The 13,927-nt window shown below is 40.5% G+C and overlaps 1 protein-coding gene across 1 annotated transcript in view; it reads right to left on the reverse strand.

Annotated features, from left to right (window-relative positions):
• mvb12bb (multivesicular body subunit 12Bb) overlaps positions 1-2,001 on the reverse strand; it is a gene marked incomplete at both ends in the record, with an annotated part of 29,209 nt that extends 27,208 nt beyond the window's left edge. The window contains one exon of the mRNA XM_083673291.1: positions 1,885-2,001. Coding sequence (XP_083529417.1) covers positions 1,885-2,001 — 117 coding nt within the window. The remainder of the gene's footprint in view (positions 1-1,884) is intronic.
• Positions 2,002-13,927: the final 11,926 nt, after the last annotated feature.

Consider the following 13,927-nt stretch of genomic DNA (forward strand, 5'->3'; position numbering starts at 1 on the left):
GACTAGACGGCAATGAAAAGCAACAAACTATTGCTACCATAAATTGGCAATAAAATATCATCAACCATGCAGAGCCTTCTCATATTAGGAAGCTCTGAAGATATAGACAACTGAGAAAGAGAAAATTACTAGCTACAGTAAGGTGTTGCATTATCTCACTAAGCTCCCTATAAACACCATCTGGCCAGGATTAGAGACTCTCCATACTGTATGAACTTGAGGGCCAGTCAGTGCTGACTGAACTCACTAGAAAGGGGCTTACTTTATGAATAATCAGTTGAATGATATTTCCTCTACACCTTAAAATGGACATGAGACTCAAGAGTCATCTGAGGTTGGGAAACCTCAAATAAAAAAAGAGGAGGTCCTAGCCAATTACAGGGGCCTCAGATCTCAGGCTAGCGCCATACTCCTTCAAATAAACGTATGTTAATGAGTTCATGAGGGTAGTATGTTATATGCTCAGGCAAATTTGAATTACACACATCTTCCCTTAGCGGCCCTGAATGTCTGTGTCTGTGTCAGGGCCTGCTTAAGGTGTTTGATGTAGGGTGGCTGCTGCAACTTGAAGCTCCTAATCCCTGTGGAACAGTGTTTGATCTGGGCCTGCTCTCTTGTGTAAGAACAACCTGTTCAAGTTCAGAGATGTGAGTGTGCAGTAGTGGAGAGCAAAAGAGTTAATCAGCTCCTTGATCTGCTGCATAAAACTAAAAAGCAGTCATCGACATTGAAGAGGAGTTCAGATAGGGAGCAACTGAAACATAACATGAACAGTAAAGAACATGAAGTGTAGAAGTGGAGTGACACCTCCATTCCCATAAACCTGAATAGTTATTTTATTTATTTTATTTTTGCATTATTTGTGTGTACAAAGTGAAAAGTAACAGCAGAGTAAAAGGCCTATATAGTACTGAAGAAATGGAGCAGGAAGTCTGATGGGCTTTCTCATTGTCACTAGCATGTGGTATGCATGCAGTCTCAACGCCAGTAGGCAAAGCTTCATTGTAATGCCAACCCACCAACACCCACCAGAGATGACAACAGTTGGGTTTTGTGGGGTGGGGCAGGAAGAGAGCAGAGATGAAAGGAAGGAGAAAAGGAAAAGAGAGAGGGAAGGAAAAGAAAAAGGAAGAAAGATCTGCCCTTGAGCCTACTTCAGGCTATATTACTGTGTTTGCTTTGTGCTTTGTTAAATTTACAAATCACGCTTCCCTCTCTATCTCTCTCTCTGTACTGTAGCTCTCTTGCACTCTTTCACAAACACAAACAAGGCTCCCAAGGGCCAGTAATATTGCTGTCCTACTTTCCTCTCTCTCACAACCGGATTGTTCAAACTTGCTGGGGTGCCAAACAGCCGGCAAACCCTCTTCACGATGAGAGAGCTAAACAAACATGGGGACACAGTGCCAGAACTGGGGAGGGCATCCACCATGGATAGATAAACCATAGCCTCTGGTAACCCTGAAGGACTAATGGCAACACATAAGCCTAGAGATGAGGAATCATCACAACCATCAAAGTAAACCCCATTAATTAGTCATCTAAAGTCTCTCGCCAAAACTCAACACCCCTTACAAACAAGCCAAGTGCATGTCTAAGTGCTACATTTAACCCCCCAATACCAACATATGGAAAAATCTTACAACAATGATATTTAAAATGTGGTTTTGACTAAAGGCTTAGTACAAACTTTCCAAATGCATAATCTTATCCACAACACAGCCAGTGTATAATGTTATTCAGCTGCCAAGCTGCATATGCAGTTGTGGTGTAGGTAAATGGAAAAGCAAGAATAAAGTGCAATAACATGTTATCCCATGCTAAACATTGCTACATACATTTGGGTTGAATGGTGTGTTTCATTATGTATCCTATTTTACTCACAACATAGTATCCTGCAGGTGCTGTGGTCCGTGATGCCACCACCCCAACTCCAGTGATGGGATCCAAAATGGATAGCTCTGGCAGGGCTTCATACAGGTCCTGTACATCAGTCATCATATGGGAGCTCTGTCGACACAGTACCGTTCATCATCAGCATCAGCATCATCATCACCCAGCAAAAGAAAGGCAATGCTCTAGTTCATACAGGTAATCATTGCTGGGTTTTGTCTTTGAAAATCAGTTATCTTGTATTTTGTTGTTGTTGTTGTTGTTGTTGTTGTTTTTCAGGGCACAACTTGACAATGACCTTTCTTGAGCTAGTTCAGTTCAGCTACAGAGCAGTAGCACATCATCTTCCAAGTTCCACTCATTTGAAGTAAAAAATGTATTGAGACTAAACCCCTAAAGAGGTTTCTCTTAGCTACAGTAATTAATATTCCCCAGTATTGACTCATGCCGGCTTGTTGGGATCTCAAAGAAAAAGTGGCCTCTGTGACTTGCATCGAATGACAAGTGAGACCAGTGACAAAAAGCAATTAGGGGCTACCAGTGAAGTCACCCAATAACAACTTAGATGGAGTGATCACATATTTTGCAAGGAAATCCAGATCAATTGTTATCTATTCCTGTCTAAAGGGGCTTTAGCTTAATGTATATACAAAGCTTTTACAAGGCTAAGTGGCTTCACAGAGGTTCCTTTGCCATTTTATTAAATTATGGTTAAAGCATCCTAGTGGGGTAAGTGACACAGTTACTGCATTCAATCTAAATGTTTACTGAATTTATTGTAATTAAGTTTATTGAATTTGGGGGATTTACTACTGCAATAGCCATTTCTTTTACAAATGTTAGTTAGATGGACTTAAGAGAGCCTGGACAGCAAATTAGCTTAGAGAGGGAGAATGATCTCTTTCTTGCGTTAATTTGTGCACTAATCAATCCAGCTTTTCCTAAACTGCAGTACGTTGGTTGGTTAGCAAACTGACTTTAATTGGAAAATTTAAGAATGGAACATTAAATGACAGACATTCCCATCTGTGTGTGTGGGGGTTAACAGAGAAATAAAAGGAGGTCAAAAGAAAGCCCTTGGCCTTCAATATTTGTAGACCTACAGCAGAAGCACCGAAGGCTACAGCACAATACTGGTTGTCACTGTGGGTTGTAGGCTACACTTCCACCTGCATAGGCCTAACCGGTATTCATTCAATAGTAGACTGCTGTCTTTTCATCCTATCCATGTTCTGAAGGAGAAAATCAGCGTTGGGGCAACTGAACCTGTCATGTCAATATTATGTGTCAGCTAATTTTAAAGCATGCTTGGAGGACAACGAGATACAAACGTCTTGACGTTTGACAAATCATTCGCACACACTGCACTTTCAAGGGGAACAACGGATGTTTACCAAGAGATTGAGGACACAAAAGTTTAGTTCTGCCCGCATGGAATAACAGAAAAGTACGTACAGCTACCGTAGGATGGAGCAAGTTTCATAGGTAGGCCAAATATTTACTTTCTCTTACCCTGGTCAAGTCTTAATGTCGTCTTTTAAAAAAAATAACAACTCTGTTTTCCTGCTTGTTCCACTTGTTGTCACAAGTGCTTCCGGGAATTATAACGTTTAATAATTAACCGAAACATTGCTTCACAACCTGACGTCCACGTGTCATACGGTGCCAAGTCGGATTTTGGCGCTTGTTTAAATTTGCGTCAGTGTGTAGGTCTAGCCACTATATGGTGCAATCACCACGCGTTTTTAAAGGCTGTAAAATACCATCCATATACATTAATTTCATGATAGGGACGATAGAGTGAAGTTCGCAAACTCGACGCAATGCCTTCTTTCTGTGCCTCGAATCGAAATTCGGAAATGCTGTTCCCATGGGCCATTGTGTTGTGGATAATAATTGCATCAAAAACAAATAAGGAGGTGTGCTCTATGTTGACATTTTCTTGTTAAGGTGTAATGATTTCCTGCTTGTCCAGTGGTCTCTAGTGTTCTCCTGTCATGTATTTGTCCATTGGGCAGAGTAACAGGTTTTAATTTCTTTGCATTGCCACATTGATCCCTTTTCACCATTTTGTATGAAGAAAACCATTCTGCCAAATCAAGCACAGACATAAACAGGCTGTTATTCCATCCAAACACTTTCTAGCATTAAACTGTAAGGGTGCACACTGAAGCACATACACATTGCACTTGAGACACAGTGGGATGAAACAAATTATGTTGTAGCCAATTGAGTGGTATACGAAAGCATCAATCTGCATCTTGTAATGGCGTGCACACAAAGCCATAACACTGATTGATTCTAACCTGTCATTTCAAGGAACAAGTTTAGAACTGCAAAGAGCAATGTGGTTGTGAGCAAGAAATACAGTAAAAGCATCTGTTACAGGCCGAACATCCTATTTGAGTTAATAACCCTCAATGAGATCAAGCACACAGGAACTAAACAAGATTTAATGAACATAATAAGGTAATGAGACATCTTAAGCTCATCATTATTCATGACAAACTGACAATGAGTCAATGCCCATTGCTCATAGGAGCAGAGTGCTACTGTACATGTGTGTCAATGAGAGTGTAATGGCAGTCGTCTTTGAGACAGAGCATGGCTGTGTCAGGCTGGCAGGACACCAACACTAAAAAGCCCCAAGATACACAAGTCACACAACATACACCAGATCAGATCCTAGACCACTAGATGTCTTCCTCTTTCTATGTCCCAGTTGTAGAATGAATCCCTATGATGGTGCTACGCAGATCACACATCCCTCTCCTTCATGCCGGTGTTGTTTCGTCAGCAGATTTTTTTCTAACACAAGCATTCTCACTTCAGCTAGATGTTGCAGCAAGGCTAAGTTGATAAGATAACATCTCAGGTGTCTGGGGGGAAAAAACCTGCTGCAGACTGAGAAGAGGCACACCTGTTAAAGTAATGGTCTAATTATGGAAAAAGTGATGAAACACAGTGCGAAAGTCTCAAGATATCAGCAACACATGCTAACTGTGAAAGCCATCAGCTATTACAGTGTTTTAATGTGCACCACATCGCATGCTGAGGATTGTGGGGTAGGATGAATGATGGCTGTGGCAGGTTTCTGTGGGGGAGTGAAGCTGCATATGTAGAAAGTATAATGTAGAAAGTATAATATGCATAGCATTACAGATAGCATTGGGGAGGGGTTCATTAAAACTGAGGATCCTTTGTTCCTGCTCTTTATACATGGAATGAGGTACTCCGGTTCATGGAAAATGTTTATTTCATTACCATAGGAACTGTAGTTTTACCTCAGATTTTCATTAGTTACACCATAACTACTGGTAGGCATATCTCAATATCAGCAGAATTGTTATCGCCATGAGGACTAGGTACAGTAGCAGCACTACACCAAATAAATGGTGAAAACTAAAATATGCTTCAGTGAATCACCATCATAGTTTCCCCTCTGATACAAATGACATAGGTTTCCTCCTCATGTGTAAAGGTCATTGGCTATGTTTTCAAATATGCTGACAGTAGTCTGGGGACTTAAGAGATGGAGATTTCTTTCTTACTACTGAGAGTAATAATATCCCTATCTCAACCTGGGAAATCTACAGCGCCCCCAGTGCCCCCATCACCCATGTGAACCCATTACTGGCTGATATGTTGAAATCTGCAGATCGCATTTCAAATATGATTCCACCCCGCCCCCCTCTCTCTCTCTCACTCCTGTCTGCACATAAAGAGCCCCTGTGTCTCCTGAATAGCTTATAATAACATGTTTTAAGAAGCCCACCCTTAGTGCCTCCAGAGGATCTAGCCTTGCAATGCTATATAATATCCATGCTTTTCTGTGTGTAATTAAAGGTCAGTTTAGGCCAGTCCCAGTGTTGCTTTGGCTGACAAATCTCCCATGCTTCCTCTTTCCTCCTGAAACGTGTTGGCTTTGCCAACTGTGATTAAATCTTTTTTAAGCCATCTGTTTTCTTGGCACTGAAATGCATAAGTTTAAAATGTACCTCTTACCAGCAAACTAAAACGTCTCATCAGTAATGTGGTTGTACACAGTGTTGCTATTACGGTAGAAGATTAATTAGATCCACCACGGTAAACATGTTTTTTAACAATGCAAAAAAGAGGGCTCTGGAGTATTCCGTTGAAGTACATCTGAGTTAACTTTCTGAAAGAGTATTTTCCTTTATTATGTATCTTACTAATAATACTGGAATAATAAAAAAAACAAACATATTAGTACGTTGTTAATATGTTGTCTCCTTCATCAGTAATAAGACTAAACTGATGTTCATGATGTTTCCTACCCTTCTGAAGGTACTCTGTGTCTGTCCTCCCATCCCAACAAAGTACTGTCAAGCTCTACTCAACCCTTAGGTCACATTCTGTGTCCCCTCACTTATGATCCACTATCACCATATACTTCATTACCACACACACACGCACGCATGCACGCACACACACACACACACACTCAGACTCTTTCTCCCGTCTGGTGGGGAGTCTGGCCTGCTCCGACTGACTGCGCCTCACTGCCCTTGTGCAGTGGTGTGCCAGTTGTGCCTTCCCCCATCGCTGTGAATGCCACCATCTGGTGTGCCACGTGGACATCATAATCTCTCCTTAATTACATTAGCAGCGCAATCAGTTACTGCATTACAAGGCCGGGCGAAGAGCTTTTAAATCTTGGAGGAAATCATAAATAATTGCACTAAGTACCCGGCGCCAGATGTGCGTGCCAACTTGGCTGGCATGAGATAAATAGTAACCTCGACAACGGTGTTCGATATCGGTTCAGAAAACGTTTTTTTGGGCAGTTTCATCCTTTTACCCTCTGCTCTGCTCATCTCTATCTCCTCATCTGCTGTTGGCCTGCCTCTCCATGTGGTAAAGCCTAAAGAGAGGTTAGTGTCCATTGACACGACAGTACCTGTTGCTGTTTGCATCTACAGTAATGAATAGCACAGCATCCAAAGTACTGTATGTGATGCTCAGTTTGCCCCTCAGTCTTCTACAAAACCTTTTTATCCCTTGCTCCACTCTGCATTAGTGTCAAACATAATGTACAGTATGAAATCGGATTTTGGCATGATGGTTTATAGGTTCATTCTTGGGTCTCATGCTTGGGAAATGGAAATGCATGATTATAAATGGTCAAGTTTATTACCTTATGCCTGCCTTTGTCTGCCTGTGTGTGTGTGTGTGTGTGTGTGTGTGTGTGTGTGTGTGTGTGTGTGTGTGTGTGTGTCTGTGTGTGTGTGTCTGTGTGTGTGTGTCTGTGTGTGTGTGTGTGTGTTGAAAGTGAATAGGCTGTGCACATTATTAGCTAATACTATCATGTCTCCAGTTGCCTTGGAGGGGATGTTAAGCTGTGTCGGATGGCACCTCTCACTCGTCTTCCTGTCATCTCCCCGGTCCTGGGGGCTGCCTACAGCGCCACACATCTCACAAAGTTCATTGCCATCCCAGGGTGCACCTCTAGCCCCCAATGGCCACACAATGACAGTGACATACTCCTGGTGTTAGACACTATAGAGGGAGCTAAAGAATCTCAAATACCACTTAAAATCTTTGTTCTGTGAAAAGAAATACAGTTAAAGATATGATTAGACAGTTTGTATTGTACGCAAAGTCAAAAGAGGTCGCCAACAAGCCAAATTGGTAGTTGTCTCACATCATTGCAAACTACATACATTATTCTGTAAGTAATTACATCTTACATTTCCAGGTAGATGGGTGAATGGGATCGATTAAGCAAACATTAAATTATCAAATCATAACTCAGCAAAAAGTCTTCATGAAGAACAGAACTATGGAGGAGTTAGTGTCTGAAAAATGAAACAGAGACAATGAATAGAGTCATTCATTGTATCCCAATCTTCACATACACAATTATTTGGTTGTTGTGAAAACATAAATGGCTGCAGCATTCATCATATTCAAATGAGGCAGTAAAATAAATGATGCCCCTGTGTTTACAAACAGGCACTAGAGCAAGCTGCCTTCGCCATTTCATGATGGGATTCCTTAAACATGTAAATGAGATACAAAATTTGCAAAAAAGGCCCCTTTGGTGATTTGTCTCTTTGATGGAGTTATTGATATTGGCCTATCAGATGCCCATTCTAATTTGATAGCAATATGGCCTTCAATGAGCTGTATTCAAATGAAAGGGTGTCATTTAATTTCTTTTTATTTCACCCAAACCTTGTGAGAAAAAAAAAAAGAGTGAGGTAAAGAAAGAGAATTACAGGTATTGACTAAATATATCTTATCATTTATCATAATTTCTCCATCCACTTTGTCGCAGCTTCAGCATTTAAGGAAGATAGATGACACAAGATGTTGTCTTCTTTTTCACACTCTCTCTGCTCTGGGAAGTGTGTCCGATGTAGAATTATTTTACTACTTTACTATTCTCTAGTAAGCGTTTGTCACAATGTTCCCAGACATGTCAGTCTTTTTTTTTTTTCTTTCTCCAATATAAGATGTCGTCTTAGTAGCTTTTTCAACAAAGTAAGACAAGCTTTGGGATTTGTTCATGGGAAAATACACCATCTTTGTCTCCATAGCTGGCACAGCCTATGAGTTTGTCTTGTTAGGTGAAGACACCATGCAGTTTGTGCCTTTAGTGTGCCAAGATCTGATTTTGATCAATAGGTTCAGGTAATTCTAAACTGGTATGCAGTTAAATATCTTACGTTGTAAAGATTGAGGCATATGTGGGAGCCAAGAAAAGAGAGAATATGCAAATGAAACCGCATAACTCTAGAGCAGCTACAGTAACTCTCCTAACACTACTCCCACACTAACATCTGGAGAAGTTTAGAGTCTCACTATCAAGGCAGTTCCTGTTCACAGCTGTGTCTATTAATCTACTGTACAACGTTACCAGGCTAGTTCTGTAGGTGGCCATTAAGAAGTGAGACTTTGAAGGGTGTGGCATTTGCTATGCTATGCCCCGGTGGGCATTATGCTGAGGTGGCCTGCTCGACAAGGGCAGCCATTAATATCTCAGTGGGAATATTCCCATGGTGAGGTGACTTGTGGGAGGAGGTCCCGCTCTCCAGTGTGTAACAGAGACACCTATGAACATGAAGTTCACAAAAGCGCTGACTTACTCATAAACCTGGATGGACCTAACCATCTGCTCCCTCACTTGCTTTTACTCTTTGTGTTAAGAACATTGAGTTGTATTTTTTTACCAGGAAGGAAGCATAATGATTAATGTCATTGCTGATACTGCCTACGTAGCTTGATGTGTTTGCCCTTAAAGTATTTTCCTTAACATCTTAACCTTATCTATTAGCTAGTAGGCACATTAGACTATAGCTGTGAAACTTTAATGTCATGGAAATCATAAGGATAACCCTCTCACTCTCACTCTCACTCTCACTGAAATCTCTGATCCACCAACCACTCTATCCACCTCTTTCCCAGTGGAATTGCATCTTCAATTACCCTAATCACTCACAGGAACAGATACTGGAGATGGAGAGTAAAGGGTGAATATCAAGAGTTATTAGTTTAATAAGCAACAACAGTATTATTTAGCTATCAAAAAGCCAGAGTTGCCTTCCCTGTCATGTTGTGATTCACTGATACACACAGCTATGCAATACAAGTAGGACTTTGTCACTCAACTCTCTCATGTATTTCTGTGTGTTGTTTGCCCTGGTCTGGTGATTTAGCGTGAACCTTTTATCGGAGCTAGCCAGGCAAGCACACTCCACTGGGGAACCCACTGTTTTATAAGGGTATAAATAATCAATGACACTGCATCTGTAAATGGTCTGTAATGCTGTTTGTTTAAGCTCTCTCCAGAATGGCATGTTCTCTGTGCAAACAATAGAAAGAGATGTCCATGACTGACTGAAAAGACAGAGGGGGTATCTTTCACTTTGCATCTTATAGTTGGTATTGTCTGTCCTGTCTAAACTTAGCCTATGGCAACTCATATAGTGTATAATGCGGATTATGTTATTATTTAAGTGGTATTTATGCCATATTCATTTGACTGTGAACATATCTGTGATATAGGTTCATAGAGAGACAGCTACCCCACATCAGCTCTGTGTTCTCAAGCAAGAGGTTGACCATGAAATCACTTTACAACAGTTCTGTATGGTTTGCCTCTCAGAAAGGTCAGGTATTGAAAGTGGCCTACTGTATCAGTGTACTCCACAGAAAGCAGGTGGACAAGGAAAACAAATGGGAGCAGCCCATTGCCACTAACCACTAATCATCTTTCTCTTGTGACATTTCAATGGCACATACCAGCTACACTATGAAACATGTATTTTATGTTGTCCTCCTCATTACAACAACACACAACTATAAAGAATGTTCTAGTTGTATCACCATGTGTTCTGGATTGCCACGTGATCAAACTTGGATGCAAAAGACCCTTAACGAGATGGACCAGGCAAATCCTTCAAAACATTGTCATGAGGGAAGCTGACTTATTTTCATAGGATTGAAGTATTTGAAGTATCAAGCTCTTTAAAATCACACACATGGAAGAAACTGAAATGTGGTTCAGAGGGAGGAACACTTCAGAAAACGATAGTCCTGGTTGCCAAGAGTTGTGTTCCTATCCAGCAAATTACTTTTTAATTAATTCTTTAAGTTGATGTTCATATATGAAGTTCAAGTCAAGTCAGATAAAGTGTAGGATGCAACATGTAGATAAAAAGACAAAAACTGTGTGTAATCTAGTTGAAATATTGCACTTTTCACTCAGAATTCCTTGACTTGATTCCTTGAAATATACACTAAAACCATTGTTTTTGTTTATCTCGTTATTATCAGTGATGTGAATGTGCACTATACTGTAAGTGTATGTTATGTGTTTATTTGAATTGTGTCAATTATCTCACACACACACACACACACACACACACACACACACACACACACACACGCACACAAACACGCACGCACACAAGCACACACGCACTCATACACACACACACACACAGTTTGAGCATCGTCCCTGTCCAATCTCACCCATGAGTCTCTGATTTCCATTATTATTAATATCTGCCCGTTTAATTTTCGTCTCTGTCATAATGTGTCGGCCTAAACTACAAGAGACAATCCCTTATTGATTACTTTCCCAGCAGCCCCGGCGCATGCCCCAGCTGATCGCGCCTCTCACGCACAGACATCTCATGCATTTCAGATAATAAGCCGCTGCTCCGGAGTTGAAACAAATTGGATGTGCAGTCAGTCACTGTCCAAGTGAATCATGTTGCAGTCTGTCAGTGGCCTAGGCTTGGATTATCATCTTACCCAACCGAAGGATAAGAGAGAAAAAATGCTATGAGCACCTGCTATAATGTTGTGATGGTATATTGTGTAAGTGCCTGATCAACGTATGATGGACAAACTGTTACAGGGATATACATTTTGGTGTGATTATTATCCTCATGTATTAAATTTGCATCATAGCTGCATTTTATATTTGAAAAGTAACACCAAGGGAATACCTTGTATGAATTTGAGTGCTACTGAATCTCTTTGAAAAACTGAAATGTTTTTTGTATCCCCCCCAAACCATGAATCTGCAACTTGAATTTTATGGGACAGAGCAGAAGTGTATGAGTTTGTCCGAAAGACTGAGAGTTTTGGGTTGTAACAACACATATCTCATAGGTATGCTGTTCAATTAAATGTCTTTCTTCTCTTGACAAAATCACCTCAAAAACACTAGATTGGGAGGAAATTAATTCCTGGATTAATTCTATTTATCATATTTAATAAATCTTGTGCCAGTCATTGCCTGCATTTTATTAATTGTGAGGCTCCTTCAAGTGTTGTCTATATCATCAAGCCCATGCTACTTGAACACACAATCAGATGTTCGTCTCAACATCCTCACACAGCTGCATCCCATAGAGCTCAGAAGCATGCCGTCAGAATGTAGTTTGTTTGAGTTTGTTGAACTTACATTTCTTCTGAAACATTTTTCAAATAGCTAATATAAGTTTCTTGTAAGTTTTTTTCTCCAATTAACTCGCATTTGATTAGTCTTCATGTTAGCGATCTCTTGTCACTGAGTTAATTTATTCATGTTCAAGTTTTGACATAAACATGTTAGCATGTCGTTCATTACATGAACCAAATGCTATTTAATCAGAGAAGAAAACATACAAGAAACTCTAAGCCTACATGTTACATTGTGCTTATATTATCTATTTGAAAATTAATTGGAATTTTTGGTTTGAACCGGAAGTACTGTAAGTTCATGGACTACATTATGACGAAACGACTTTGCCTGTCTATTATTAACTGGTTTTAAACTGTGTACAATGTTTCTATTGAGTGTGTTTGACAGCATCAGTTTTGATCAGCACCTTTCAGTACCTGTTGCATGATTGGGCTAAAATCTGTACGACCAAAAATTGGACTGCTTAAGAGTTACAAGAGTCACAAGAGGACAGTTTTTAGAGCGAGGTGCTATACAGTCCCACAGCATGCTCCTTCATTGTGGTAGGCACTTTTCATAACCAATCAGGAATGTTTTCTTGACACATGAATCAGAAAGAGCCTTATATGCTGTGACGTGTAGACTGTGGTAGGATATAAATCATTATGGTACTTGAGAGATCTATATATGTTCAGTTGATGGTTGTGTTATGTACTGATTCCTAGGACGTTCTATTGAGGATTTCAAAAGCAGCCATGTTGTCACTGTCATGTTTTCAAGCCGTGCAGTCAGAACTGCAATTCATTGTCCAACTTGAGACTGCACAGACACACTGCCCCAACCTGTTCTTGCCTAATCTCGCCTGAATTCTAGTCTGGTTCAATGTTTAAGTCAAACAAGCCCATGGTATTTGCTTGCTTAGAGAAACAGGAAAGAAAGAATAAGTACTCTCCCCCTGGACTTGGCTATGTATCAAATTCAGTGCATTCTCATGTTAGAAATCAAAAGGGAAATTTTAGGAGTTGTAGCAAGGAGCACAGGAAGACTTGATTAATAATACATCAGGATTATAGAGCACAGACTGTGCAGCTCTGATTTTAATAAGCCCATGGAGGGAAAACAAATCCAGACCAAGAACATACTGCAGCCAACCCTACGGTTGTGCCTCTTGGAAAAACATTGGCATTTTGTTTTTTGTTTCTTTCCTAGAAACAATAAACCATTAATTGAAAGAATATGGGGGGGGGGGATGTCGCTGATTGCTGTCATACGTCATTGCTCTGTTTTTGTTGTCATCTTCTGCAATTTCAGTGTAAAGGGGGCCTTATTTCAAGGAACAATACCTGAGCTACTGTGGTTTGCTCTGAAGCCTTGAGAAGTGGAATAATTGGCACCCCAGTGGAAGGCTCCCTCTGTTAGGCACCAGCTGTTTAAAATATGGATGATATTGTTTTCATTGTTGGGTTTTATTGGGTTCTATTGGGGACGTGCAGCATAATCCTCAGACACTGACCTTTTCTGGCATGCGGAAAAAGTAAACAAACACGCCACTGATGTATTCTCTCCGTCACCAGAGGAGCTGAGCAGCCTTTGAGTTGATCACATTCAGGTGTCTGCATTGAGGAAACCAACTGTGAGGAGAGAACAGGGTGAAACCTCACACTACACTACAGGCAGAATAATGGATGATGGGGTGGAAGTGAAGAACTTATTGACAACGTAGATCCGTATAACATGGATTCCATGCAAACAAAGCTAGTAAACTAAAAACCAAACATTTTAGTACCTGACTACCCATGTTTTTCAGGGGGTTTTATCATCATGTGTTGATATATATTCTACATATTTAGTTCATAGATCATAGAATATCACGCAAAACAAAAATACAAAAATTCAAGTACATACTGTAGCAAATACTTTTTGTGTTAACACTTTTCACATGCGTCAGTGCCACCCTCTTCTATTGTGGATGAGGGCTGAATGGACCAGAGCCTGTGCAGTGTGATGGGGGCAGTGCTGCCGCAGATTGTCATAATGAAAGAATGTTTCAGTAATTTTAGATATGGCACGTCTTCCACAGCGGCTAGGCAGTCCTTACGCATGGTTATCACA

The sequence above is a fragment of the Argentina silus genome (assembly GCF_951799395.1).
Source record: "Argentina silus genome assembly, chromosome: 7".
NCBI classification, from domain to species: domain Eukaryota; kingdom Metazoa; phylum Chordata; class Actinopteri; order Argentiniformes; family Argentinidae; genus Argentina; species Argentina silus.